The 27,269-nt window shown below is 42.6% G+C and overlaps 1 protein-coding gene across 2 annotated transcripts in view; it reads left to right on the top strand.

Annotated features, from left to right (window-relative positions):
• The first annotated feature begins 1,655 nt into the window (after positions 1 to 1,655).
• The window catches only part of dlg3 (discs, large homolog 3 (Drosophila)), a 171,636-nt gene continuing 146,022 nt past the window's right edge, over positions 1,656 to 27,269 (top strand). The window contains exons 1-2 of one of the 2 annotated variants that reach the window (XM_070550717.1): positions 1,656 to 1,760; positions 4,083 to 4,214. In XM_070550717.1, the coding sequence (XP_070406818.1) occupies positions 1,736 to 1,760; positions 4,083 to 4,214 (157 nt within the window). In that variant the 5' untranslated portion in view covers positions 1,656 to 1,735. Of the gene's footprint in view, positions 1,761 to 2,094; positions 2,463 to 4,082; positions 4,215 to 27,269 lie in introns of those variants that run through there. The other variant, XM_070550723.1, reaches the window with a different exon arrangement.

Raw genomic sequence — 27,269 nt, forward strand, 5'->3', positions numbered from 1 at the left:
GGCTTCAACAATGTTCTTATCTCCTGATACCCCATTTATAGATGCGGGTAGCAGCTGCTTACTGATACAGGAGCGTTTTAACTCCTTCCAGAACTCCGAAACATCATTATTCTTTAGTTTGTTCGCTAAGGAGTTTGCCCGCATTGTTTGCTCATTTCTTTTAATGTAGCGAACAGCATTCTTGAACTTAACATTCGCGGCTTTCTTAGACTCCAATATTGAACCGGATTTTGGTTTACCAGCAGCTGCCCAGGCTTTATAGGCTACTCTGGACTCAGCATGTAACGCATTAGCATGCTCACTCCATCCTGGAAGCGGTTTAAATTTTGTTGCTCCTTTTTGGCAGAGGAACTCGCTGGCAATAATCAAGCTGTCCACAATATTTTGATACAAAGTGCATAAGTGCAGCCTGTGCTCCATATGTTCACAGTTAACATCTTTACACTGTAACGTTTCTTTGTGGACACTAACAGATCTCAGACTACAATCTGACAGTAAGGAATATTTCCTAATATCCTCAACTGACACTTTAGCCCAAGTAAGCTTCTCTGTGTGTGAGGGGCTCTGGTGTTGGAGCAGCACAGGCAAAGATTCACAGTTTACCACTAAGGAAACAGGGATGTGATCAGTTGTTGCCAGGGAGTATAAGATTTCCACCCTGGACATGCATTCATGTGCATCCTCAGTGCATATACAGTGATCAAGCCAGGAAGTTGAGTGACATGCCTCACTGACATACGTGTGGCTGTCTGCTGGCAGTCTCTCTTTGCTAGTTAAAACCAAGTTATTATGTACACAAAACTGAATCAGATGTTGCCCAAAGGTGGAGCGAGTGTCTGAAATATCAGCATTCATATCACCAACAATAAAAACACAATTAAACTCACACTGACTGATAAATGAGCTTAAAAAACCAAGTTTCGCCAGATATTCTTCTTCATTCTGCTGACTCTCATATGGCATATAAATATTTAAGATCATGAATACCTTGTCATCCATAACAATTTTTACTGCTATGCACCAGTCCACATTTAGCCTGACAACAGAAATAAAAGGATCATAATCCTTGTGCCATAGGATGGCCACACCTCCAGGTATCCTTCCTTGAATAATTCCAGATGACAGATCAGTAGTGGACTCCCCAGCACCAAAAAAATTGCAGTGAAAGGAGTTTAACCGATCCAGGTTCTGTTTGGGCAGCATTGTCTCTTGCAGACATAAAATGTCAACATCTTCCAAAAGTTTATCGACAACAATACGACGTGCCCTATCCCCAGCCCCGTTACCGAGGCACAGGCCACGGGAGTTATATGACACAATTCTCATGCTTTACTGGATGCTCCCTGAGTAAGTGGCTCCCCGCTGGGCCCACCCGCAGCTCCATCTACAGCCACAGCTCTGCACTTCTCATAGAAACGCCTCACGAAGGTTCCTTCAGGCCACAGTTGAGGATCATACAGTTCAGATACCTCTAATGTTAGAATGTTAAATGTTAGAATTTGGATTCAAGATGAGAAGAAAAACGTAAAATACATAAAAATGTTCGCTGTGAGTTGTTTTTGTTTCAAAAATGCATCTAAAAATCTGTGCTGCAAGATCAGCATAATCTATGTGGAGTTTATGCCTACATTACCCACAATCCACCTCGCGCGCAGACAGTTGTGTGGAGATTTGGGTGTGTTGTGCTTGTAGCTGCTATGGTAGCGGCTAATGTAGTCTCCAGCCTCGCAGAGGGATGCGGAGCCGGCTAACCAGCACCGGTAAGCAAACTTATTTAAACTGCCACCACGTATTCTTTTTATTTTTCGAACGTGTAGTCTACAGTCTCAGTCAAAGTTGAATTACTTGAGCTATCTCATCAGTGAACGTTTTTCATCCAGTTAGCTAACCACCCTGGTAATAAAGTTGGTGGAGTGCTCCTTTAAGCTTTTGAAGCACCACTTCTAACTGCCGGAAGATGGCGCGCATTTCAAATGAAAGCGAACGAGGTGGCTTCATGATGCTAAAAGGACAAATTAACGAACAAAAACGTAATTAAAAGGTTCATTCCAACTACAACAAGCACTCGAAGCTGTCTAGTAGTTGTTCTGGTTGTTTACCGTGTTTTGGGAGCTGTTGCGAAAGGGTCAGTGGCTGTTTTCCACGGAGGCGAGGCGTGTGTCCGAGGGGAGGAGGAACATGTCGGGCTCCAAAACTTCTGGAAAGTTAGAATCAAGAAAACATTCCCTTCTCATCTCGTCGTTATCCTAGAGAGTGGCAGTGGACCTTACTGAAGGACCGACGACATTTGAACGGACTGGGAGCGTCTGGCCACGGGATGAAAAACTTGAGTTGCATTCTCTAAAAAAACGAGAGTTGTTGCAGTAGGCGATGACCCTAAACTATCCATGTTTTTTATTTTCTTCTAAAAATAGTTCAATTTTAGATTACCTTTCCGGTTGGCACCATGGTGCACAAATACGGTGAGTATTGTTGAAGCAATTTAGCTGTAAATCTCAAATTTTTGAGATTAGTGCAGACAGTGCATCACAGTTTTTCGCTGCAAATCTTAATTTCTGATTTAATCCCAGGAGAAACCTTGATTATTGGCTCCTCAGATGGTGAGAACGTTATCTAAAGTTGTGGGCTGTAGTTTATTTTTACTGACTGTATTTTTCTCTCCGCCATTATATTCGCACTGTAAAGTAGCAGTTTTACCTTCGTGATGATGAGCATCCTCTGCGTGCTGTGTTCCTCACCACCCATGGGGTTCAACAACACTCAGCAGTGCTACTTTTGGCTGGTTGATAGACTTACAAAGATACAGCTGTTTGACACACTTTTTTGTCAGTTTGACCTTTTGGCAAAAAGTCTTGAGTTGTATGCATCAAAGGATTGTGCTTTGTGTATTTTTGAGTTGATCTGACAAAAAGGAAGATGTATTTTACAGGACAAGTCCGCAAGAGATTAGCATTTGATTGAATTTGTCAATTAAATACCGTACTCTGTTCATGAACTTAAGTTCATTCCTTTTGTCAAATGCAATGGACAAAGCAAACGTGTTTACTTTGCGCACAGTTTTTTGAAACATTTTGTTGCTAATATTTTCTGCAATAACATATGATAGCCTTTCTGTTTTCTTCATTCCCAAAATTCACTTTCAAGCATTTTTTTTTTGCCAAATTAAAGTGTGTTTTTACATAAACTTTGTAAACATTTTCTCTTTTCCCATTGTAGCTGCCTGAACAGCCTTGATCAGGAAAAAAAAAAGCATTTATTGCTGCCACTGCTGAGCTAAGACAAGTTTATTACTTTCGTGTCTTAAAGGGGCCATATCATGGAAAATCCACATTTTGGAGTTTTTTAGTTAGTAATATTGTTGTTTCATCATGAAAAAAAATCCAAACCCCTTTATTTTTTATTTTATTTATTTTTTTGCTACATTCATGCATTTTCCTGTTTCAGTTGCAAATGTTGGAGATCCTGAAATGGTTTAATGTATAAGTTGTACTGTATGTCACTCCATCTTCCTGCTCCCAACATCAGGCCCTGCTTTCCCCCCAGAAGCTAGTCTCTGCTCTGAAACCCGTCTCCCCTGGCCAGTGTCATAGCGTTTTATCCAAACATTATTTCAATAAAACTTTACATGGCTGTCGGTTTTGCATAACTCTTGATTTCTGTGGTTATTTTAGAAACGTAACTATCACCAGCAGTAGGAAAATACAGCCATTCTGTTACTTTCAAGGGACAGAATTCTCTTAATATTTCAGCTAAAATAACAATGTAATATGAAATTGTCATAGGTTTAAAAGATTAAGTTTCCATAAATTGCTGGGAAATTTATAAAACTGAAGCTGTTTTAATACAGCAGCAGACATCTTTGGTCTTGGTTGAACTCAGACTAGCTGTTAGATTATTTACTGAATAGAAGACATTCAGGAAGCTATCTAACATGGGTAAAATAGTAATTACTTACAACTTTCTCCCTAGAAACACACTTTAAAATAACAGTTAACATCAATACCATTTGAATATCCTCTGATTATGTTGAAATTTGCTGCATCTGCTGTTAAGACATACTGTATATTTATTTTGTGACACAGACACAGAGAGGGCGGTAGGGCTGCTCAGACAGTACCAGGCCAACCTGACCAGCCCAGAAGAGCAGGCCTTGAAGACCAGTGTGGGCAAAGTGTCTGCCATCTTGGGCAGCCAGCTTTTCCAAGCTCTTCTTGGTAAGAAAAAAACAACACCACCCTGAAACTTTGAGTCTTTTACAAAAGCCAACCCTTCAGCTAAAATCACAAGACCGTTTTTACTGAACTCTGTTGTCACCCTGTTTTTATTTAGCATAGCTTTTGTCAATAAAGTCTGTGCTGTTTTGTGGAAACAGGATGCAGACGGGGTCAGGTTATATTAATTTGTAGGAGATGTTAACTGGGTCTAAATGTTTGCCAATTAAGGTTTATGAAAGAGGCCTTTCAGTTTGCCTCACAGAGGTTTGCTGTATATCCTCCTCCTGTGTAGCATACTCAGATTGTAGTAAAATCCAATTAAAGTCATTTATGAAGCACAACCTATAAATAGACCTTGGAATAATTTAACCCTCTCAGGCTCAAAATAAGTTTTGATGAAAAGACGAACGACTAAGTACTTCAGGGGTACTTCTGAGTTAAAAAATGGTCATGAAATACGTATGTGGAGTAACCAGGTAGGTAGGGTTTAACTGTTGCAAATAGGGCTGAAACGATTCCTCGAGTACCTTGAATAATTTGAGTACAAAAAAATCCTCGAGTCAAATTCTCTGCCTCGAGGCTTCATTTAATTCATGTTTAATTAATTCATGGCTTTGCAATCGCCCGGGGTCACGTTTCACCCGGACCGAAATAAGTGACGCACATACACACTGCACTGAATGCACACGCGAGTAGCGAATGTAACTGAACTTTTTTTTAAGCCATGGCGAACAATATGGACCTCGGTGGAGTGCGAAAAAGACACAAAATGTCAAAGTTGTGGGACCATTTTTCACGTCTTAAGGCGGAAAACGTACTCCAGTGTAAATACTGTGAAATGGATTTCTAGAGCCCTGCATGGGCCTAAAATCTGAGCCCGTGTCCGGCCCGGCCCGAGGGGGTGGAGCCCCAGCCCAACCCGGTCCGAAAAGGTTTTCAGGATTCTCTGGCCCGACCTGAGCCCGACTTTTTTTTAACCAACTAAATGAAAACAAAGTGCGTCTCGCCTGACCAATGTGTTAAAAGACGTGCAGGATCCGATCAATTTGTTTTTCCCTCATTTACCGTTACGGAGATAACGGCGCAGGCTCTGGTGGTAATCAAGTTAAATTTGATCTCTTTCCAACAATTTTCACAAGAAAACAAAACAGTCAAAAGCTATTAGCCTACCACAACACCACATCCTCGATGCTGCAGCCTGACCAGGAAACATCCACATGTAAATGTCACTTCTGCAAGCGGACTCGGAGCCTCTACAAGATAATGAATTTTAGCCTGTATTTCTATATAATCTGCAGACACTGTGCGACCTTTTCATTTGTAGCAATTAGTTTCAGCTCACATCGCACGTCTGGTAGCAACACGTTGGACTTAAAATGTGCTAAAAATAGCAGTTTTTACAACACGTCAGACTTTTTGCCGTGTTGTTATTGATGTCCGTTGTTCCTCAGGATTGCTGCAGGAGGACACAGGTATATATGAGAGTGATGGAGGAAAACAAAATAAAGTAAATAAATGTTTTGTGATCAGTATAATTTGACATAACCACGGCAAACATGCTTTCGACAATCCTTGTTAGTGTGAGACAAAAAAGTGTAGAAATTAAAACGAACGTGTGTTAATAGGGAAACAGCTGGCGAGCCATGTTTGCGCCATGAACGGTTCTGGTGCTGTTTGGGCCGCAGCCGCTCGCATTTGTTTACTCTGAAGTAAAGTTGAAGTGCTGAAGTTTTGAAAACTAGTTTTGAATAAAACTTGAAGAATAACTGGCGATTTCTTTCTCATTTCAAGAGGCCTTTCATATTTTATAACATGCTATTTGATACAATGGTTTACAAACGCAAAAGAGTAATTTATTAGAGTACTCGATTAATAGATAAAAGATTCGATAGAGTACTCGATTACAAAAATATTTGATAGCTTAGCTGCAGCCCTGGCTGCAAATCTGCAACGCCTGCCTCCAGAGGGTTAATGTCTCAGCAGTTAATAATTCTATCCCAAATTGTACTCAAGTCTGAAGACCATCTGTGTTCACCAAAAGTCCTGGGTTCTAGTCTGGAAAAAGCTCAAAGCAAGGGACGACAGTCAGTGTGGTTACATGCACACCTAAATTGAGCTACAGCAGTAATAAAATCTCGTTTACATTTCCGTTATAAAAATGAATAATTGATTGAAATGCATTCCTCTCCACAATGGTAGGTTGTGCTCTTTCGTGTTTGACATTCTTCCAGTCGGTCTGTAACAGTGATATTTAACTCCCTTCCCCGAGGGCCAGTATCCAGCATGTTTTAGTTGTTTCCCATGCCCCAACACAGTTGGTTCACCTGTTCAGCAGCTCATGGAGCTCTGCAGAAGACTGTTAATCACCTGCTGGTTAAAATCAGGTGTGTTGAACCAGGGAAGCACCTACAACATGCCGAATACTGTCCCTTGGGTATGGGAATTGACTACTCCTGGCATATAGCGTTACACAAATGGCAAACAGACGCCGACAGATGGAGTAAAAACAAGAAATTCACAGTATGTGCGGTTGCATGCATACTGACCAACATCTAAGTCAATCCAGGTCGATCCTGTTCTAATTAGCTGGGAGTCTTTAACCTAGTTTACATGTACGTTAGAAAACCGGCCTCTCAAAAAAAGTTTGTTCCACTCCAGTACAGTAGGTGGCAACGTGCCCCTTTTCATATCGGCAATCTCCCAATTAGCTTATAGCAGGGGTCACCAAATCTGGTCCTCGAGGGCTGCACATGTTAGCTGTTTCTTTGGTCCTGCGCACGTGACTGAAACAAATGAGTAATTATCAGGCCTGTGCAGAGTCACGCAGAGGAATAAATTACTCCATTCAGGTGTGGTAGCGCAGGAAACACAGAAAACTAGCAGGATGGTAGCCCTTGAGGACTGGAGTTGATGACACCTGGCTTATAGCAACACAAGCAGTTGTAGCGTACCAAAAGGCTAAGTATTTCATCAGAATGACCAATAGTTAACTTTTAACTTGCAGGCCCAAACTGCTTCACACATCCAGTTCCACATCCTAACTGTCTGGTCTCCAAATCAGAAAAGGACTGCTCTACGACCTTACCAAATAAGGGAGCCATAATAAGTATTTCTCCAAGCTCCCTTATCTTAGCTGGAGACCCAAGGTCTCATGCAGAAGACGAGACTTTTACTCTTTGAATAAAGCTTATCGTTCTTGACAAAAATGACTTTAAAACTCCATATAATCATATTCTGTTGAATGAACAAGATGTTTAAATCCAAACTGTATAAATAATGTGTGCATTAATCAGTGATGGGTTAAAATGAATATTTTTCCTGTAATGGTTAATTTCAGATCTTAAATTACACCAGATCAGTTTTTGTTGATTTAATAATTTAATCTATCAGTATGAACACAATAATATCACTATATTATTATTATTATTATTATTATTATTATTATTATTATTTAATGTTAACAATGTAACTGCTATAACATTTTCACTTCACACTAAGAGTTGACCTCTAAGTATCTGAGTGAGGGAGTGATTTTTGGAGTTCTTTGGTATTGCCTTTAAACTTGTGAAATTGTGATTTGTCTAAATTTGTCAACAACAACTGATAAAAACAGAGATCACTTCCTGATCTAAGCAGTTCCCCAGCCGCCTCCCGATTCAGTCAACTGGGTGAGCAAGCATTTGGAACCATTCTCTCTTTTTACCAAGGTCACAGTCGCTCTGCAACGCTTGCGAGTGATATCAGACACTACAGCCTCAGACGTGGAACGTCTAACCTGCAGACCCTGGTTGCATCTCATGGCCGGTGAAATCTGAATTCAAAGGGAACTATGACTCTTTGAGTTTCCTGCAGCCACAATGTCCAGTGAACTCACCACTTGTGCTGCCTTCCCTCCAGACCGCCAAGAGCGACTGTCACACAAGGGTATCGTAAACTCTGCACAGTTGTGTTGGATGGTTTTCTCACTAGGGATGGGTACCTTTGACATTTGAATCGATCCGGTACTAATTCCCGGTACATACAAATCGATACCGGTACTTAACGGTACCAATTTTTGATACTTTTGAGTGTTTAATTTTTTTATTTCTCTTTTATAATTAAATATATATTTTTCTCAATATATAACCATATTTGATAAATATCACGATAAATAACATACAACTGTTTGTATTTTAACATCGTCCTTGTAGTTTTATAAGCTGATAATTAAACTGAAGCTAACATCTTTACTGTGAACTAAATTTACTGTGTATCTTCATTCCTTTTGCCGTCCTTTTTCAATTGATTTTTCCTACTGGGAAGTTAGAATTTCCAAGGAGAAAGCGAACGCACCATTAGATGATAACAACGGTGGCAATGGAAGCTAACATATCAAGCTAACGTTGTCTTAAACAGTTTATTTAACTCCTGGAGCAGATTTAAACGATGATGCCTCACACTTAAATCATTGTCACTGGTTTCATCTTCACCCAATCACCCGTCGCATTTAGTAAAGTGAAGCCAAACTTTAGAGCGCGTTCATGTTCTTCTAGTCGGAGTTTCGGAGTTCCGAGGAGAAAACGAACGCACCATTAGTGAAACGGAAGCTAACAAATCAAGCTAACGTTATCTTAAACATTTTATTTACCTACCGGAGCAGATTAAGATGAGGATGTCTCACTTAGATCGTTGTCGCTGGTTTCACCATCACGCAGTTACCCATCACATTTAGTGAAGTAGACCCAAGCATTAGCGTTCGTTCTTTCTACCATGCTGCTCTGTTTACAACTCGCTCACAGTGACAGATGACATAACGCTCTTGTGCATGCGCAGCTGTCTAGGCAAGTTCTCGTAGTGAAGGACCGGTACCGAAACGAGGCACCGTTTCAAATGAAGTGAATCGGTGCTCGGTCGGTACCTTAAAAAGCACCGAATTCGGTACACATCCCTATTTCTCACCAGTATCAGCTGATGGAGGGCTCTAGTTTCATTGCGCCCTTCGTGTCAGCGGACACGGTAGGGTTGGGGAGGGGGGTGGGACATGACGCTTAGCCTGGCGGGTGGCCAAGCAAAGCCTGGCGGACCGCCAGGCTTATAAAGCGCTGGGGGAAGCCCTGAATTGATAATTCATATTTATATGGAATATCACATCTTACTGGTCATTTAATAAATTTAGCTAATCCGTAATGCTACACAGTAAACGGGCTGGCGGGAGTGAAGCAGATGGAATTGAAACAGGGTTGGCTGAAGTAAAGTACAACAACAGTGCTGCAGCACATCTTATTTGGTACAGGCTGTTCTGTTGTATGGTGTTTCTCATGTTGCTTTGTGACGATGGTCTTATCAGAAGACTGCTTCTGCGGTCTCATCATTTTCGTAACCGGTTTAGTTCGGCTGACCCGTTTACATGCAGAATGTATTTGGATTGCTACCACATTATCTGGTTGCTTCAGCTCGATTAGAACCTGTTCGCCTTCATCCAGACTAACAGTTTTACATGCATTTAAAAAACTGACATGAATCTTTTTAGGGCAGTACTTCAGTTTTCTAATGCGCATGTAAGTGCACTGAGTAACTGAAGAAATGGACTATGCTGCAGTACAATGCATTAGGTATGTACTCTTCTGTTTTACAGTGTTACGACAAGATCACACATGCCCAGATTACACAGAGTAGCGGTGATATTATCAGAAGACCTCTTCCAAGGTCTCGTCACTTCTGGAAGGGGGAATGCCCAAGCCAGTTAGCTGAGCTGGAATGTCGTTTAGATGCAGAGAAAAAACTTTTTTTGACTAGGAGTAGCCCTGTACAGTTCTCCTTAAGCCTGACTAAGAGTGTTTACATGCATTACAAAATCTGATTTTAACCAGACTAATGCCTGGATCACATCAGTCGCGAAAGCACGACAATGTGCCGCGAAGCGCCATGGAACAACGGGCGTTTCTATTCGGCACCCTTGTTAACCTACGGTCTCGGTCACATTAGCTGCAAAGCGCCAGGAAGGCTTGCGCCCTTTAGCAATCATTTCGGCATGTGCTCCTAAAATTTTTTGAGTCGTGAGTCCTGCAATTCTGGCAGGAAGTCAAATCCGAACAAAAGAGGCAGGCCGGTAAATGTAACAAAATAGACATTTTTACATGCATGTCTTCAGCCGAACTAAGGCATTTCAAAATTCTGACTTCAGCTAGACTAAGGCAGTAATTTGGTTTTCTGACACTGTATATAAATGCACTGAGTGTAAACATTTGCTTTCTTCCAATTCCATCCATCCATTTTCGGAACCCACTTTGTCCACGCAGGGTCGCGGGGGGGGGGGGGGGGGCTGGTGCCTATCTCCAGCAGTCAACGGGCAATCAGGCGGGGTACACCCTGGACAGAGTGCCAGTCCATCGCAGGGCAGAGACACACAAGACAAACAATCATGCACGCACACACACTCACACCTAAGGACAATTTGGACAGACCAGTCAACCTAACAGTCATGTTTTTGGACTGTGGGAGGAAGCCGGAGTACCCGGAGAGAACCCACGCATGCACAGGCAGAACATGCAAACTCCATGCAGAAAGATCCCAGGCCGGGAAGCAAACCCAGGACCTTCTTGCTGCAAGGCACTGCACAGCCCCTTTCTTCTAATTCAGAAGACAAAAAAGCTTTACTTGAGTTTAAACAATGGTTCAGTGGTCCTTCTAATTACCAAAACCATGTTATAATGATCCTCGCCCTTGGGTCTGCTATTGCCTCTGCTGACCCACTGCTGCTTCTTGAGGGGGAGGGGAGTCATGACTCAGGCAGCAGTTAAAAGAAACAGTACGCTGTTGTTACTAGTGATGCATGCAAAAGAGGATTTAAAGTAGTTTCCCAAATAAGATTGATGTAAACCCAGAGCTTCAGGACAGGAACTATTACTCTTTTTCTCTCCAAGCCTATATTTGCCTTGGTTCCCGAATGCTTTGATACGGCCCTGGATGTGGGACTGACTTCTGGGGTGATCTGATTCTATCACATGTATAAATATTAAATGCTTACATATTATTGCTTTTCACTGGTAAAAATGTGTATTGGGGATAAATCTACCTACTTTATTCTTTTCAAGCGCTTTTTTTGTTTTCTTGATTTTATTTGAATAATTTCCTGCCCTTTCTCTCTCTAACCTTCCTGCATGCTGCATGTTTTCTCTGTCTTCCAGAAAAACTGTTTCCTAGATCTCCTACTTTCTAACTAATCAGCCAAAGGGATCTACTGAGCGCAAAAAAAAGCTTAATATGCGCTGCGCTCCAGCAGCAATGAATTGAAATCACCGGGGCACAGATTATGAACTCAGCTGAAAAGTACTTGAAGTACCAGAGAATATGGGCTGATATAAACGATCGCAAACAAATTACTTTGTTGTGGTGGAGCGGTTTTGTGAATATAACAGTGGGCGCGCAGGACGCAGCTGGAGTGTTTGAGCCATTACCGCTGCGTCCTCCCTGCTCATAGAATGCCCTCAAAGCTGAGTCCATAAATGACGTCATATATGTAGATACTGGATCTTTTTTTCAGTCTTCCTGCAATTTGAATTTTTAGGAGACCCACACCTTGATTCTGGGTTTAAAAATGCATTGTAATTACTGCGTTACTGACAATTGTACCGAGTAAATATTACCTTTTTCTTTCCCTGTAATGCCTTACATTACCACATTACAGCAAAAAGCAATGCATTACAGTAATTAACTAGAAAAATTGCATTTGTTGCACAAATGCTGTTTGAATGCTGGACAGCTGAAACTGTAAGCTGAAGCCGCCGAACAGCTGAGCTGAGGCTGAAACAAAGCAGAACTGTCAAAATGAGCTGAATGTATTTAAAGATTTAGAAGCAAAAATCACCAACAAGCGTAATGAAGCTCAGAATATAGGCGAAGAATGGATAAAAATGCTAAACAGCAGACAATTTTAATCTTTGAACATTTATTAAAAACTCGAAATTTGAAACGTTAATCAGCTGGCATTTGAATGAGAATAGTTTAACAGGTACATTTTTATAATTGGCTGGACTGTGGATTTAGAAATATTTGCTGATATCTGAAACTGATAGATTAACATATGTTCAGATTTGATATGGGATGGATGAAGAGTTGGATGAATGAAATAACGGATGGATTGTTGGATGGATGGATGGATGGATGGATAGATAGAAGCATGTATGGATTTATATGTAGATGGATGGATTCCTTAGGCCAAGCCGATCAATTTGATGTCTCACATGCGTGGGTGTGTAGTTCCATCTAGCCAGAAGATGATTGACCTCTCTCAACCAATCAGGGAGCTGGAAGGGAGCGGGGCACTTTCCCACCTTCTGATGGTCAATGAAATTGAACTTATTTCTAGTTTTAAGTACAAACAGTTCAAAAACAGGAGTCTGTTAATGGCTCAATATTCTTCTTTTTTATTCATTCCTATGAGACTTGGTTAAAGTGATTTGTAGTTCCTTGTGTTGCCATGGTAACAGATGACAGAAGTCTGCATTAATAAAGCTATGTACAATAACACATGAGTCATTTAAACTTTGAATAACATTTCTATATTAAAGTATGTTGATACAGCTGTGTCTAAAATGTTGTTAAATGTTGTTGCTAAGCACGTTGCCATGGAAACGCAGAGCACAATATCAAGTTAATACAAGACTCCTGGGACCAAGCAGGTTGAATTGATGTACCATACGTGTGGGTGCACATTTCCTTTTAGGCAGAAGACGATTGAAAATTCTCAGCCAATGAGAGAGCAATGAAGGAGGAGGGGGCGGTTCCTGCCTTCTGACTAGTGTTAAAATGTCAGCTATGCTGCTAGTTGTAAGTGTATAGAGTTTTAAGTGTATAGAGCTGGTTGGTTGGTTGGTGTGTTGGTCGGTTGGTTGGTTGGTTGGATGGATGGATGGATGGATGGATGTTTGGTGTGGTGGTTGGTTGAAATAGCTCCAAATTTGAAGGAGAAGAAGAGGTTCAAAAAGTGTACGGAAGCAGAATATGGAAGAATAAAGAGAAACAGGAAAACAATAGTTTGAATGCTTTTCAGCATTCAAACAATTACTTTTGTACCGCGTTACTTCCAACACTGCTAGCAAAAGGAGCAGAGAAACTAGCATGACCTTTTGATAAACTGTTTAAATGATCCTTCCTCATCAGAGTGGTAATTTGAGAAATATCATGAGGGGGATGCTTGCCCATTGGAGGTGTTCATCTTCATCATATAAGATAGGCAAAGAGCCACAGTAGGAGATGAATAATAAAAGCCAGACAAAAACATCATCAAGCCTTCTTTGTACCTGCTGAGTGCACTGTTAAGGAAAAATGATGATACACTGGATGAGCTGATTGCAACAAGCTGTTGTGTTGTTGTATTAAATGTTATCTTTTCCCTGAACATTTAGGAGTTGAGCAGGTCAGTCCTTTATGCTGAACATCTTTAGCTGCGTTTCCACTAAAGGTGTTCCAGGGAAATTTATGGGAGGGAGGACGGTGACAGGGAATGTACAATGTTTCGGTCCTCTCAGCCGATGTGTTCCCATACACAATCATCCCTTTCAGGACTTTGCTAGGATGTCAGCACATCGCGATCATTTTGGCAATGAGTGACATTACTTATTAGTGCCAAAAGTTGTCAACAGACATTAATAAAATTAAAAGGTTTATTTTGTAAAAGTATGCAGTAATTGAGTCGATTTGGGGGACAGGGAGAGGGGCTGTGCAACATAAAAAGCAGCATTCAATGACAAGAAATGACAAGAAAAATCAGTTGGTGACCACAGAGTCCTGTGAACTATGGCATTGTGTAGAGATTTCCACTGTATTTTCCAGTGCTGGGAATTTAGTAATGTAATTTTAAAGTAACAGTTACCTGTTTCCTGCTTCTCTGCCCAACTGGTTGAAAGTGGAATAATAACAGTCGTAAACAAACCTGCTGTAGCTAGCGCTAACAACGAGCTAACACTAAAATGAGCCAACTAATACTAAATAAACCACAGAATAAAAATATCCACACTGTTGGACAAAAAATATTATTACTTACAAATCAGTAGCAACAAAGCCAGGTCACCATCGTGATTTTGTAGCCTCCTTTAGCTCCCTCAAACTAGAGTAGACTGTGCCGAACTTCACTTCGGTTTTAGCTCTTTGCTTTACCTCCAAATACATTATTCTCTTACTTACTGACTTTCAGGCTCCACGATGATGCCAAAAGCAGACTTCTTTTTCTTCCAGTTCATTTTTTTATTGTTGATTGGTGAACTGAAAATGTCAACTGCTAGCAATACAGCTAACAGCCGTAAAGCAGGTAAAAAGCACCCCATGGAACACCTACCATCTCCACAAACTATCTAGTGCTGGCCCGGTGAAATGGAGACACGCATGCTACAAAGGTCTAGTAAGATCTGTTTTATTGGAGCATTTAGACTGAAATAGTTCACATAAATTATAGAAAATTATGATGTTCTCTTTTCATTTAGAACTTAAATATGCTGCTTTGCTGTCCTAATAGCTTTTAAAGCTGAGATAACGAGACACTAATCATCCAACAACGTGCAACAAACTGAAGATATAGGAAAAAGGTGTTAACTGCTAATACTCTGATTAAATTATTTCAACAGTTGGTTTTTTATTGCTTGTATTTTGCTGTATTTATTTCACATGTTTGCAGTAAAAGGTGCTTCACATAACCAGGCCCAGTGCAGGCTTATATATTGTTTTCTAATGTCCCGATGATTCAGGCTGGTGTGTATATCACCAGTTTAATCACAATAGGCTATTACACAGTGGATTTAAATGGGATGTTTGCCGATACCTCAAATTTCATCTCGGTACCTATTCGATTAAAAGGGATCCACCCATCGATATAAAACAATATCACAAGTGATTGAACACATTCAGGGCCGCGTATTCCACAGTGGTTAGCACTGTTGCCTTGCAGCAAGAAGGTCCTGAGTTCACATCCCGGCCTGGGGTCTTTCTGCATGGAGTTTGCATGTTCTCCCTGTGCATGCGTGGGTTCTCTCCAGGTACTCCAGCTTCCTCCCACAGTCCAAAAACATGACTGTCAGGTTGATTTGGTGTCTAAATTGTGCTTAGGTGTGAGTGTGGGTGTGCTTGGTTGTTTGTCCTGTGTGTCTCTGTGTTGCCTTGTGATTGACTGGCAACCTGTCCAGGGTGTACCCCGCCCGTTTACCCAGAGTTATAGGCACCAGCCCCCGCAACTCTGCATGGACAAGCGGGTATAGACGATGGATGGATGGATGGATGAACACAAGCATTTCCATTCCAATCAAAACCACAAAAAGGCAACTAGATCATCATTCAATATCTTTATTCCTGAAAGCTCAGGAACACTAAGGCATTTAGGTAAATAAATTTAAATATAAAAAAAAATATTCTTTTAACCAAGACTAACGTCAAAATAAAGGAAATTCCAAAATAAAAGCACATTTAAAATTGATTACCGATTTTTGCATTTTGAATCCACGCCATTTGCTCATTGACCATCTAATCAGTGTATCAATGTATTTTGACACTCCTGCTTTAGTCTTTTGTTACAGTTTCTTTCGTTCTATTTGTTAATCAGCCAGCTGCTCTTGAGCAAGGCCTTCCAGACTGTATTACACTGCCTGACTCAGGAAAAAGTCACACACACCTAAATTTTGTTGAACCAAGTTTACTTTTAGTTAATTTCCCTTTTCTTCATGTGTGCTGATGATGGCAGCATCTACGCAACTCAAAGAGGTTGAGATCTGGGCAAACCATGTGGAAGAGTGATGTCTCTGAACTTCTCATTCAGTACTTGATCCCAATGAATCCTGCGTCTAATGTGTCTAATGCTCCTTAAACATCAATCTGACATGGTGGTTTGAAGAATGAGTTGCTGCTTACTCCATCAATTAGGGTTAAATGACGTGTCGTCTGCTTAAACATTATAATTCTGTCGAATTAATTTCATGTCGTTATTATTTAGTTTCTCCATAGCTTTTATTTCAGTTCTTGTGAGGAGGATGGAGTGTATAAAACCTGTGTGTGTGTGTGTGTGTGTGTGCGCGTGCGTGCGTGCGTGCTCTGTCTTCACCATCCCCGGTGAGTTGTGGAGGATGGCTGCTTATACTGGGCCAGGATCCTCTGGAGGTTTCTTCCTGTTAAAAGGGTGTTTTCTTTTCCACTGTCGCTAAATGCTTACTTAGTATGAGGATTGCTGCAAAGACTCTGACACCAGTCAGTGACTCGATGCAATTTGCTGGGTTCCTTATATAGGAAACGTTTTGCTGATTGGCTTAATGAACTGACCTGAATTGGAATGTTTTGAGATGGCTCTTGTCATGATTTGGCTCTATATAAATAAACTGAATTGAATTAAATTAAAACTACTTTTCTTGTCATTTTATGTTAGAAGCAACAATTTGATATTAAAATGAAAAATACTTTTTGACTGGCACTATTGACATCCAGTAGTATATTTATAGAATCGACACAGACTCATTGGGGATTAGCTTTCCAAATCAGCATTCCTAACATTACTCACAAAGAATCCTCAATCAGAGCCCAGTCTGAAGCAGACAGGAAAATAAATTGCTCAGGGCTGCCTTGCCAAGCCTCGTCCACAAGTCTCTCAGCCCTCTGGATCTTCCACACAGCGTGTGAGAAGAAGAGGAGGCCTGTGGTCACTGTGTCTCAGGTGCAGGCCTGAAGAGCCTCCACCCCTCCTTCAACATGTGGTTTCCATCTGGAAGAGCAGAGAGGAGGAGCAGGCGGTTTCCCAGCTTTAACAGGAACATTGAGAAGTATAAACATTAGTCAGAATGTCTCCTATCCACTCCTGTTGTGTTTGCCTTCACATGCTCAGGGCCATGTGAACTGGTTTAGCGTCACTGTGGTGTCGGGTGGAAAAGTGGAAAGCTTTCAGAACAGAGGAGAATGAAGAAAAGCGGAGATTCTACAGTTTTTACAATCTAAAGACTGGATCTTTAAGTCTGTAAGAGATCTCTGCAACTTTGATGCATCGTGGGAAGTGCAGAGGTGTTAGATGCAACGTGGGAGGGTTTTTGTTACTGACCACTTGATTGGATGTCTACATGGTTGCAAAGTCATGAACAAAGATTGCCTTAATTGTGCATCCATCCATTTGTTCCATCATACAAGCATGTGGCAGAAGCATTGGGGGGCTGGGGGTTGAAACAGACACACGTTAAATTACAGAGGACCCTAAATGCCTGTGGAATGTTTTTTTAGACAGTGACAGAGGATGAATTGTTTACCCTGCTTTGGAATTGTGACCTAGTTTCCCATCATTGTCGTGTGGGTTGCTCATCATCATGTAAAGATCCAGAGGCACACTCAGTTTTTTTATTTATTTATTTTCTTTGCATGATTCACCCAAGCAGGAAGTTAAGATGCTATTTCAATTCAACTATATTGGTGAATGACAAAAATAAAGACGCCTGTTGCACACCAAGCCTGGTTTTGTTAAAGATGCAGGAAAAACTCTGTGATTTTGACCAAAATAGAGTTCCATGCTAAACAGTCCAGACCAGTGTGTTTTTAAAGGCTTCTGGTTTGTACTGTGTATCTTGTCTCATGGCCAGGAACTTCTGTGGTCCTTGGAATATTTCATACGTTGAGAAGGCCACAGATGTAAAAACAGAAAACTGTGTAACTGTGAATGTTAATGTGAGAATGAGATGTGATTGAGCACCTTTGTCAAGGTTGTTACCTCTCCCAGGGACAGACGAACAAAGTAATTAGAAGTGTTTCTGAATGCCAAGTGCCCGAGATGTAATGGTGGAGCAAAGAGTTTGCAAAGTGCACTTTTTAAAACTTTTAAAGCTAAACTAACTACAATTTTTATCAGAACAGTGTTTCAGTGACTAGATGCACAGGTCTAAAAAGTATGAACTAAAAATGAAGTAGAGATAAATCGTTTTTCCTGTATTTCTTAACCTCAAAAAATGTGCAGATTGCTCTTTAGAACAGCAGTGGTTTATCTCTGTATTGGTTCACAGATTTTATGTTACTTAGCTGGTACTTTTTCTCCTTGCATCTAGGAAAACTGTCACAGCTCTTCAGTACGTTTAGACAGACTCAAGTGTTCAGTTTCTGTAATCCCAGACTGATTTAATCCCGATCAGGTTTTTGTGGGGGCCATCTGTCATTCATCTGTCTCAGAACATCTTGTTTTTCTTTTAACTGGAAATCATTTTTATATCTTTGGTTGCTTATCTAAAGAAAAGTTTTCATACAAAAGATACAGTTTTTACCTGTGATTGCCCTGGAGGCAAAAGCCATTTGGGATCACATTATTTATGATTTATTTAGGCATTTTTAATTTTGCTGCTTGGTTAGATTAAGGGAAGAGTCTTCCTTTGATATAAAATACTGAACCTCAGTATCTTAGAAATCTAGACAAACCATTTCAGTAGCAAAAGATTTTGCTCTGCAGGTCGGTCTAGCCAGACTCCATTCCAGATTTTACATCCAGCCAGTCACAGCACTTTATGTTTGTAGAGACAGTGTGTCATTCGAAAAAGCATTATCCAATAGTGCTAAAAGAAGCTAACACGCAAAACTCAAAAGAGATGCAGCAATGATGGAGAGCCCAGTTCAGCAAGCATTCATGGTAACAGCGGGAAATATTGGTTATTGGCCATAACAGCAGTATTAATATAGGATATTGATATCTATATCCTTTTTATATTAGTGAATCCCAAAATCAAACAGATTGTTATTGTATTGATGTTTGATGCCAAGGAGTCCTAACAAACCAGAATATTGGAAACCCTAATCACATTTACCAATCGTGTGTCTGTGTGTGTGTATCTAAGTGAGGCTGCTCTTTAGTCAGCTGGTCAACAAATTGCTCTGCCCACACATGGCTTCACTCCTCCACATTCAGACACGGTGATGAGTCACATGCTCCATTTCGACACTTTTGTTCTCACAATGTCTTGTTGGGACATCTAATCTCCCTCTCAAACATACACGTGTAGAAGGTGGAACTTTGTTGAGTTTTTGTGTCCAAAAGGTGCATGCCATCAGTCAAGACTAAATATCTTAATTTTACACACATTTTGGAACTCATCCTGACCCGACTATGACCTTTTAGAAAGTTGATGAACTCTCCTGGAATTTCCTTATGTCAACGCTGCAGTTACCAGGCTTGAGGTTGACATCAGCAAAGTTGTCACAGTGCATTTTCTTCATGTTACTGACTCTCAATAAGTGACCACCAAACATGAGCCAAGAGCAGACAAGTGAAGAAGTGTGGCAGGGTTCAGGATTTGAAGCAAATGAAGCTTTTTTTTTACACTTAACATAAAACGTGAATGCAGGACTCCCTTTTAGTCAGTGTTTTGTCTTTTTTAAACCGAATATTCTACCTAAACCTTCCTCTGGTACTAAAAAAGAAAAGGTGAGAATAAAGTGCGATGGTATTTTCTGGTACTCATAAATCCTTTATCCTCTGTGCTCCAAGCACTCTGAAACGCACATAGATTCCAGATATAAGTGATATGCTATGATCTTTACATCAGTTCTGATTTTATAACCAGATTCATAAATTCACATAAATCATTGACCTGTGTCCATGCCATTCGGTTGCTAGTTTAGCATTTATGAGACAAAACCTGACCAGGCCCTATAGATGAGAAATTTTCTGTGCAGCATCATTCGTCACATTTAGAGTCATGCCAAGTAAATAAATACAATAAAAGATGAACTGCAATAATGGCAGGTATCTAATGATTACATTTACAATATTATTGCTTCTGGTTCTCCTAGCTATACTATAGTACTGTAACCATCCTCTAGTTCAGCTACGTATATGAGAGCAAAGCCTCCGTGTTGTACTGCAGAATGTGTGAGAATGAATGATAACAGCTGCCCTCGCCTCCCCGCTCACACCAACCGGAGAGGATTGCTCTCTTGTACTGGAAATAACACATGAATCACAGAAGGATGCCTTTAATTACCAAACCAAAGTGACATTTATGCAATAATGAAAAGTAATTCAATATTGAACTGCAGCTGCAGTCAAATAAATACGTTAAAACTAATTGAAATGTATAATTTTTTTATCCATTTAGAAATAATACAAATTTGTTCCAGAAAGATATTTCACCATCTACTTTAGTAATTTTGTGTTTCATTTATTACATTCGTTTTCTCAGGTACTAAAAGCAAACAGTTAAAGTTGTGGAACTCTGAAAAACCATTTATTATTATTTCTGATTATAATTGTTTCCTGTGAGTTTTTCATGCAGGCTGAACATGAAAATAGTCTCCTAAAACTATTTCCTGCATTAGATTCCGATAGAAAAAGTAGACAGTGAAATGCCAGGATTAGAAAATCCTGACAGATCTACGTCACATTAGCCACGCACCATGCACACAATTAATTAGATTGAACACCAAATCAGATAAAAAATTCTGCACGTAAACATATCAATCAGAATGTTCTGATCCGATTCGGCCCGATTGGAATGAAATTTCAATCTAATTGAGGGAGCTGGTTTTGTCCGATCATTGTTCCGATTGACGTGCATGTACACAGCCATTCGGATTATTGGAGTAAAATAATGCCCACTGTGCATGTGTGCAACAGCTAGTGAGCCTCCCCCCGCTGTCATGTAAACTACCTGACTTAAAAAATGACGGCCTACTTAACGAGCGCCGGCTTTTAAATTTGATGGCAAGCCGTCCCCATTTCAGTAACATCTAATCCATAACTTGCATTTTGTGGAAGTAAACTAAAAATCTGATTATTGCACAACTCATTTGACAAACATGTTCAAGTCTGAACTGGAAACACACAGATTCATTTTGGGTTTGCAGCATGCAAGGGCGTCAGTTTGTTTTCAGAATTGCTGGGGACAATAACCATACACTTGAGTGGGGTTTAAAAATTGCTGGGGACAATAAAGTAGGCTAGCACAGGGGTCGGCAATCCGCGGCTCTGGAGCCGCATGCGGCTCTTCCATCCATCTGATGGGCTCTCTGTGCATGTAAAATAATGAATGGATATTTAAATAAAAAGCTTTATATTTTACTGCATTAATTTTACACCTGTATGCCAATTCTAAATGTAAAGATTGTCTGCGTAAACCTGAACAGGTCCAACCCGGTCTTGTTGTGAGACCGGGTTGACGCGTCACGCTTGTGTGTAATCATAGGCGCTTTATGAGCTGAAGACGATGTGAGATTCTGGGATTCTCCTCAGACGGCTCCTGGATGTGTCGCCACACTGGAGACAGAAACAAGCACTATTCAGCCAAAGTTTCATAATCAGGGAACATTTTCTAAGTGACAAGTCTCTCTGAGAGACAGGGTTTGGAAAACACTTGCTTCAGTGGGAGGAACCTTCCCGCATGCGCTCTGCGTGGCTCTGGGGTTAATCAAGTTTAATTGTTTCTCTTTGCAACAATCTTCACAGGAAGGCAAAACAGTTAAACGGCAGGTTTCATATATTTCCATTTGACTGTTTATTTTGACAGATGAACTCAAGGATGTTGCTTGGTTTGAAAGAATTACCCCGACGTACACTGATGCGCATTGATGAGCTGACATTTTAATCGTTAACACACATCGCGGAGGTAAAATATTCCCATCAGAACATCAGAGCTTTATACTGGACACTGTGTTCAGCACGGCTCGGAGCGCCCACGGTGGACAGTGAGCTGAAGATCTGGGGTTCGCAGCGCAGTGCAGAACCGGCGCATGCGATAAGATTTCCTCCCACTGAAGCGGTCTGGAAACCCGGTCTCTCTGAGGGATGTGTCACTTGGAAAAATGTTCTTTTTATGAAATTATGAAACTTTGGCTGAACAGCGCGTGTTCCCGTCTCTAATCTGGAGACGCATGACGCGTAGAGACATTTGATCACGCACAAAGTTTATGTGGAGCAGAAGCGGTCGGGCCACGGCAGGTGAAACGTTCCTAGCCTACATGAAGGGAAACTGTTTAATTGTAACATTAATATGTTACTGGACATGCTGGTCTGGTTGGTTAGACCAGTGTTTGAAGTGGAAAACACACACACACACACACACACACACACACACACACACACACACACACACACACACACACACACACACCCCAATTAAAATAATGCTGATAGCGTGGACTAGAAGCCAGGTGATGGTTTACGTATTTAAATGATGATCAGGCTGATGTAAAATGTAATCTCCATCCACATCCAGACACAATTATCCTCTATTCTTTCTCTATTTGCTCTGCTCTTGTCTGGGCTGATCAGCTGATGGTGCGCGCGGCGCGCCTAACCAGCGGCTGATGCACATTTTACGCATTTGGAGAGGTGGGCGGGATGCTTTGCTTTTACTGGAAGATGGTCCACTTAACGCACGGGTGTAGACTAAATATTAATGACAAATGAATGAAAATTAAATTGTGAGTTTTTACTTCATATTTTATAAATAAAAAGGACGGGGGAACACATTTATGACGTCTTTTTAACTAAATTTTCTAGCGCGACCTGCCTGCTTCACTTAAGTCACTGCTTATTAAGGTCCGTCCAAAATTACCGTGGGAAACGGGTAATAATGGCTCTTTGATGGGAACAGGTTGCCGACCCCTGGTATAAGATCTGAGCTGGTAAAACAAAAATCCTCATCAGCAGGCATTTTTGAAAGTGGGGGGGACACAGCTGCCAATCACAAATTTTGCCGGGGACATGTCCCCGGCGTCCCCGGTTAAAATGACGCCTATGGCAGCATGGATCCCCGTGTCTGTTAACGCAGCAGCTGTTTCTGCAGCAGGTGGATGGAGACGTGCTCATAAAAAGACGGTAACATGGTTACACAGACCTGGTTTGAGCTTAAGGAGGCTGATGTTGAGTGGAAAAACATCCTCAGTTAAATATTCTGGGTGACTATCTGTGTAAAAGCAAGTTAACGCAGACGAGATGAGATGCGGTTCGTTTATGATGAGGCTTCCAAACTTTCTGAACATCTGTTTGAACCAAATTTTCTCAACAGTTTCAGCTGATTGTCACATTTTATTAATAATAAAACAACAGAGCTCAGTACTAAAATATAAGTCTGAACCCCCTCCCACCCCGCTTTGCGCTGGGCACAGCCATCTCTCAGACCCGCGGATCAGCTGATCAAGAGGCAGAGACAAGGATAACCCTTCCTTATTTTAATATTGCCAACAATAAAACACAGCAGAGTGTATATTTGCAGTTATTTACAGAAGAAAACATAACTTCTATGAGCACAATAAAATCAATTAAATGATTAAATGAATCAGGAAAGCAAGCTCCTCCTTGAACCTTCACCTTATCGGGTTGGAGGAGTTTGAGTGCCCTAATGATCCTAGGAGCTATGTTGTCTGGGGCACTTTGTGTCCCTGGTAGGGTCTCCCATGACAAATTGGTCTTAGGTGAAGGGTGAGACAAAGAACGGTTCACAGGATCTTTCATGGAAGTAAATTCAAAGAGTCGGAGTACCGGCCCGGAGGGTTACCGGGGTCCCACCCTGGAGTCAGGCCTGGGGTTGGGGCCCGTGAGCGAGCGCCTGGTGGCCGGGCTTTCGCCCATGGGGCCCGGCCGTGCACAGCCCGAACCGGATACATGGGCTCATCCAACTGTGGACCCACCACCCGCAGGAGGAACCTGAAGGGTCCAGTGCAATGTGGATCGGGTGGCAGACCAAGGCGGGAGCCTTGGCGGTCCGATCACTGGACAAGAAAACTGGTTTTTGGGACATGGAACGTCACCTCCCTGGCGGCGAAGGAGCAGGAGCTTGTGGCAGAGGTTGAGCGGTAACGGCTAGATATAGTCGGACTCACCTCGACACATAGCATTGGCTCTGGAACCCAAGTCCTTGAGAGGGGTTGGACACTCTCCTTTGCTGGAGTTGCTCCGGGTGAGAGGCGAAGGGCTGGGGTTGGCCTTTTGTTAGCCCCAAGACTCTCTGCCTGTTTTTTGGGGTTTACCCCGGGGGACGGGAGGGTAGCTTCCCTGCACCTTCGGGTTGGAGAACGGGTCCTGACTCTTGTTTGTGCTTATGCGCCAAATATCAGTTCAGAGTACCCACCCTTTTTGGAGTCCCTGGGACGAGTGCTAGATAGTGCTCCATCAGGGGACTCCATTGTCCTGCTGGGGGACTTCAATGCTCACGTGGGCAATGACAGCTTGACCTGGAGGGGTGTGATTGGGAGGAACGGCCCGCCTGATCTGAACTCAAGTGGTGTTTCATTATTGGACTTCTGTGCAAGCCGCAGTTTGGCCATAACGAACACCATGTTCGAACATAAGGATGCCCATCGGTACACTTGGTACCAGGGCAGCCTAGGTCGCAGGTCGATGATAGACTTTGTAGTCGTATCATCTGACCTGCGGCCGTATGTTTTGGACACCCGAGTGAAGAGAGGAGCGGAGCTGTCAACTGATCACCACCTGGTGGTGAGTTGGATCAGATGGCAGGGGAAGATGCCGCGTAGACCTGGCAGACCCAAACGCATAGTGAGGGTCTGCTGGGAACGCCTGGCAGAAGAACCTGTCAAGATGGTCTTCAACTCCCACCTCCGGCAGAGCTTTGACCGCGTCCCGAGAGCAGTGGGGGGACATTGACTCCAAGTGGGCCTTGTTCCACTCTGCGATTGTTGAGGTGGCTGTTGCTAGCTATGGTCGCAAGGTGGCCGGTGCCAGTCGTGGCGGCAACCCCTGTACCCGCTGGTGGACACCAGAGGTTCGGGGAGCCGTCAGGCTGAAGGAGGAGGCCTACAGGGCGTTGCTGGTCTGTGGGTCTCTGGAGGCAGCAGACAGGTACCGGATAGCCAAGCGGGGTGCAGCAGTGGCAGTTGCCGAGGCAAAATCTCTGGCGTGGGAGGAGTTTGGTGAGGCCATGGAGAAAGACTATCGATCGGCTCCAAAGAGGTTCTGGCAAACTGTCCGGCGCCTCAGGAGAGGAAGGCAGCAACTCGCTCACACTGTTTACAGTGGGGATGGGGAGCTGCTGAGGTCAACTGGGGCTATAGTTGGGTCCGATCGATAGTTGAATCTCAGATTGAGGAGGAGCAATGTGGTTTTCGTCCTGGCCGTGGAACTGTGGACCAGCTCTATACCCTTGCAGGGGTGATGGAGGGGGCATGGGAGTTTGCCCAACAAATCCATATGTGTTTTGTGGATTTGGAGAAGGCTTTGACCGTGTCCCCAGGGGCACCCTGTGGGGGACGCTCCAGGAGTATGGGGTGGGTGGCTTTTTGTTATGGGCCATTCAGTCCCTTTAGCAGAGGAGCGTGAGTTTGGTCTGCATAGCCGGTAGTAAGTCGGACCTGTTCCCGGTGAGGGTTGGACTCTGCCAGGACTGCCCTTTTTCACCGTTTCTGTTCATTACCTTTATGGACAGAATTTCTAGGCGCAGCTGTGGTGTGGAGTGTGTCGAGTTTGGTGGCAGGAGAATCTCGTCTCTGCTTTTTGCGGGTGATGTGGTCCTCCTAGCTTCATCCAGCACTGACCTTCAGCTCTTGCTGGGTAGGTTCGTGGCCGAGTGTGAAGCGGCTGGGATGAGGATCAGCACCTCCAAATCTGAGACCATGGTTCTCCACCGGAAAAGGGTGGCTTGACAACTCCGGGTCTGGGGAGAGGCCCTACCTCAAGTGGAGGAGTTTAAGTATCTCGGGGTCTTGTTCACGAGTGAGGGTAGGAGGGATCGGGAGATCGACAGGCGGATTGGTTCAGCATCTGCAGTGATGCAGAAGTTGAGCCGATCTGTCGTGGTGAAGAGAGAGCTGAGCCAGAAACCCAGGTTCTTGATTTACCGGTCGATCTATGTCCCAATCCTCACCTATGGTCATGAGCTTTGGGTAATGACCGAAAGAACGAGATCTCGGATACAATCAATCAATCAATCAATCAAAGCTTTATTTATAAAGCGCCTTCCGCAACCCTGTCAGGAAGCCCAAGGCGCTGAACATGGTACAGTAGAAGGTAAATATATTGAATAAATCAAAAATAAAAGCAATTCAAATCAGAAAATACAAATTACAAAATAGGTGAAACATTCTGGTACAGGACAAATGTGTAAAACAATGGATAGATTGAACCAATGAAAACTGTGAAATAAATTCAACATAAAAGAGGGATAAAATCAAACATGTTCAGGAAACGCCAAGCGGAGGAGGTGTGTATTTAGGCGACTCTTAAAGACTGGCAGAGATGGGGACAGCCTAACTGAGGGTGGCAACTGGTTCCAGAGTGTTGTTGCTAGGACTGAGAAAGCCCGGTCCCCGCGAGTACAACACCTAGAACGAGGGACAGCGAGCAGGCCTTGGTCAGAGGAGCGCAGAGCGCGTGATAGGGAATGTCTGTTCAGGAGTGTGGCTAGATAGGGGGGACCACCACCCTGGAAGAAATGATAAACAAAGACGAGGATTTTGAATTGTGAGCGATAGCAAACCGGAAGCCACTGCAGGGAGGCCAGAACCGGAATGATGTGGTCCCGTTTCCTGGTCCCAGTCAGGAACCTGGCTGCGCTGTTCTGCACAACAGAGGGCCAAGATCAACATAACGATCCACATTCCTGCTGTTGGGGTGAAAAACAATGAGCTCTGTCTTTCCCTCATTCAGATGTAGATCACTGGCCATTAGCCAAGACTTCACCTCGTTAAGACAGGACACAAAGGACTGGATAGAGTGACCTTTCTCGTGACACAATGGAGAGTAAATCTGGCAATCGTCAGCATAGAGATGGAATGATAGGCCATGTTTACGAAAGATTGACCCCAGAGGTAGCAGATAAATGGCAAACAAAAGAGGACCAAGGATTGATCCCTGCGGGACCCCCCAGCGGAGCCCCTCCCAAGATGAAAAACATCACCCAGTTTAACGCAGAATGTCCTGTTGTGGAGATACGATCTAAACCAGTCCAGAGCAGACCCTTTGATCCCAACCCATCGTTCCAAGCGATCGAGTAGAATCGCGTGGTCAACTGTGTCGAAGGCTGCTGTGAGGTCTAACAACAGAAGCACCACAGATGTACCCTGATCTAGTGATAGATATATATCATTTAAGACCCTCAGTAGAGCCGACTCTGTGCTATGGCCAGA

The sequence above is a fragment of the Nothobranchius furzeri genome, chromosome 1, assembly GCF_043380555.1.
Source record: "Nothobranchius furzeri strain GRZ-AD chromosome 1, NfurGRZ-RIMD1, whole genome shotgun sequence".
Lineage (NCBI taxonomy): Eukaryota > Metazoa > Chordata > Actinopteri > Cyprinodontiformes > Nothobranchiidae > Nothobranchius > Nothobranchius furzeri.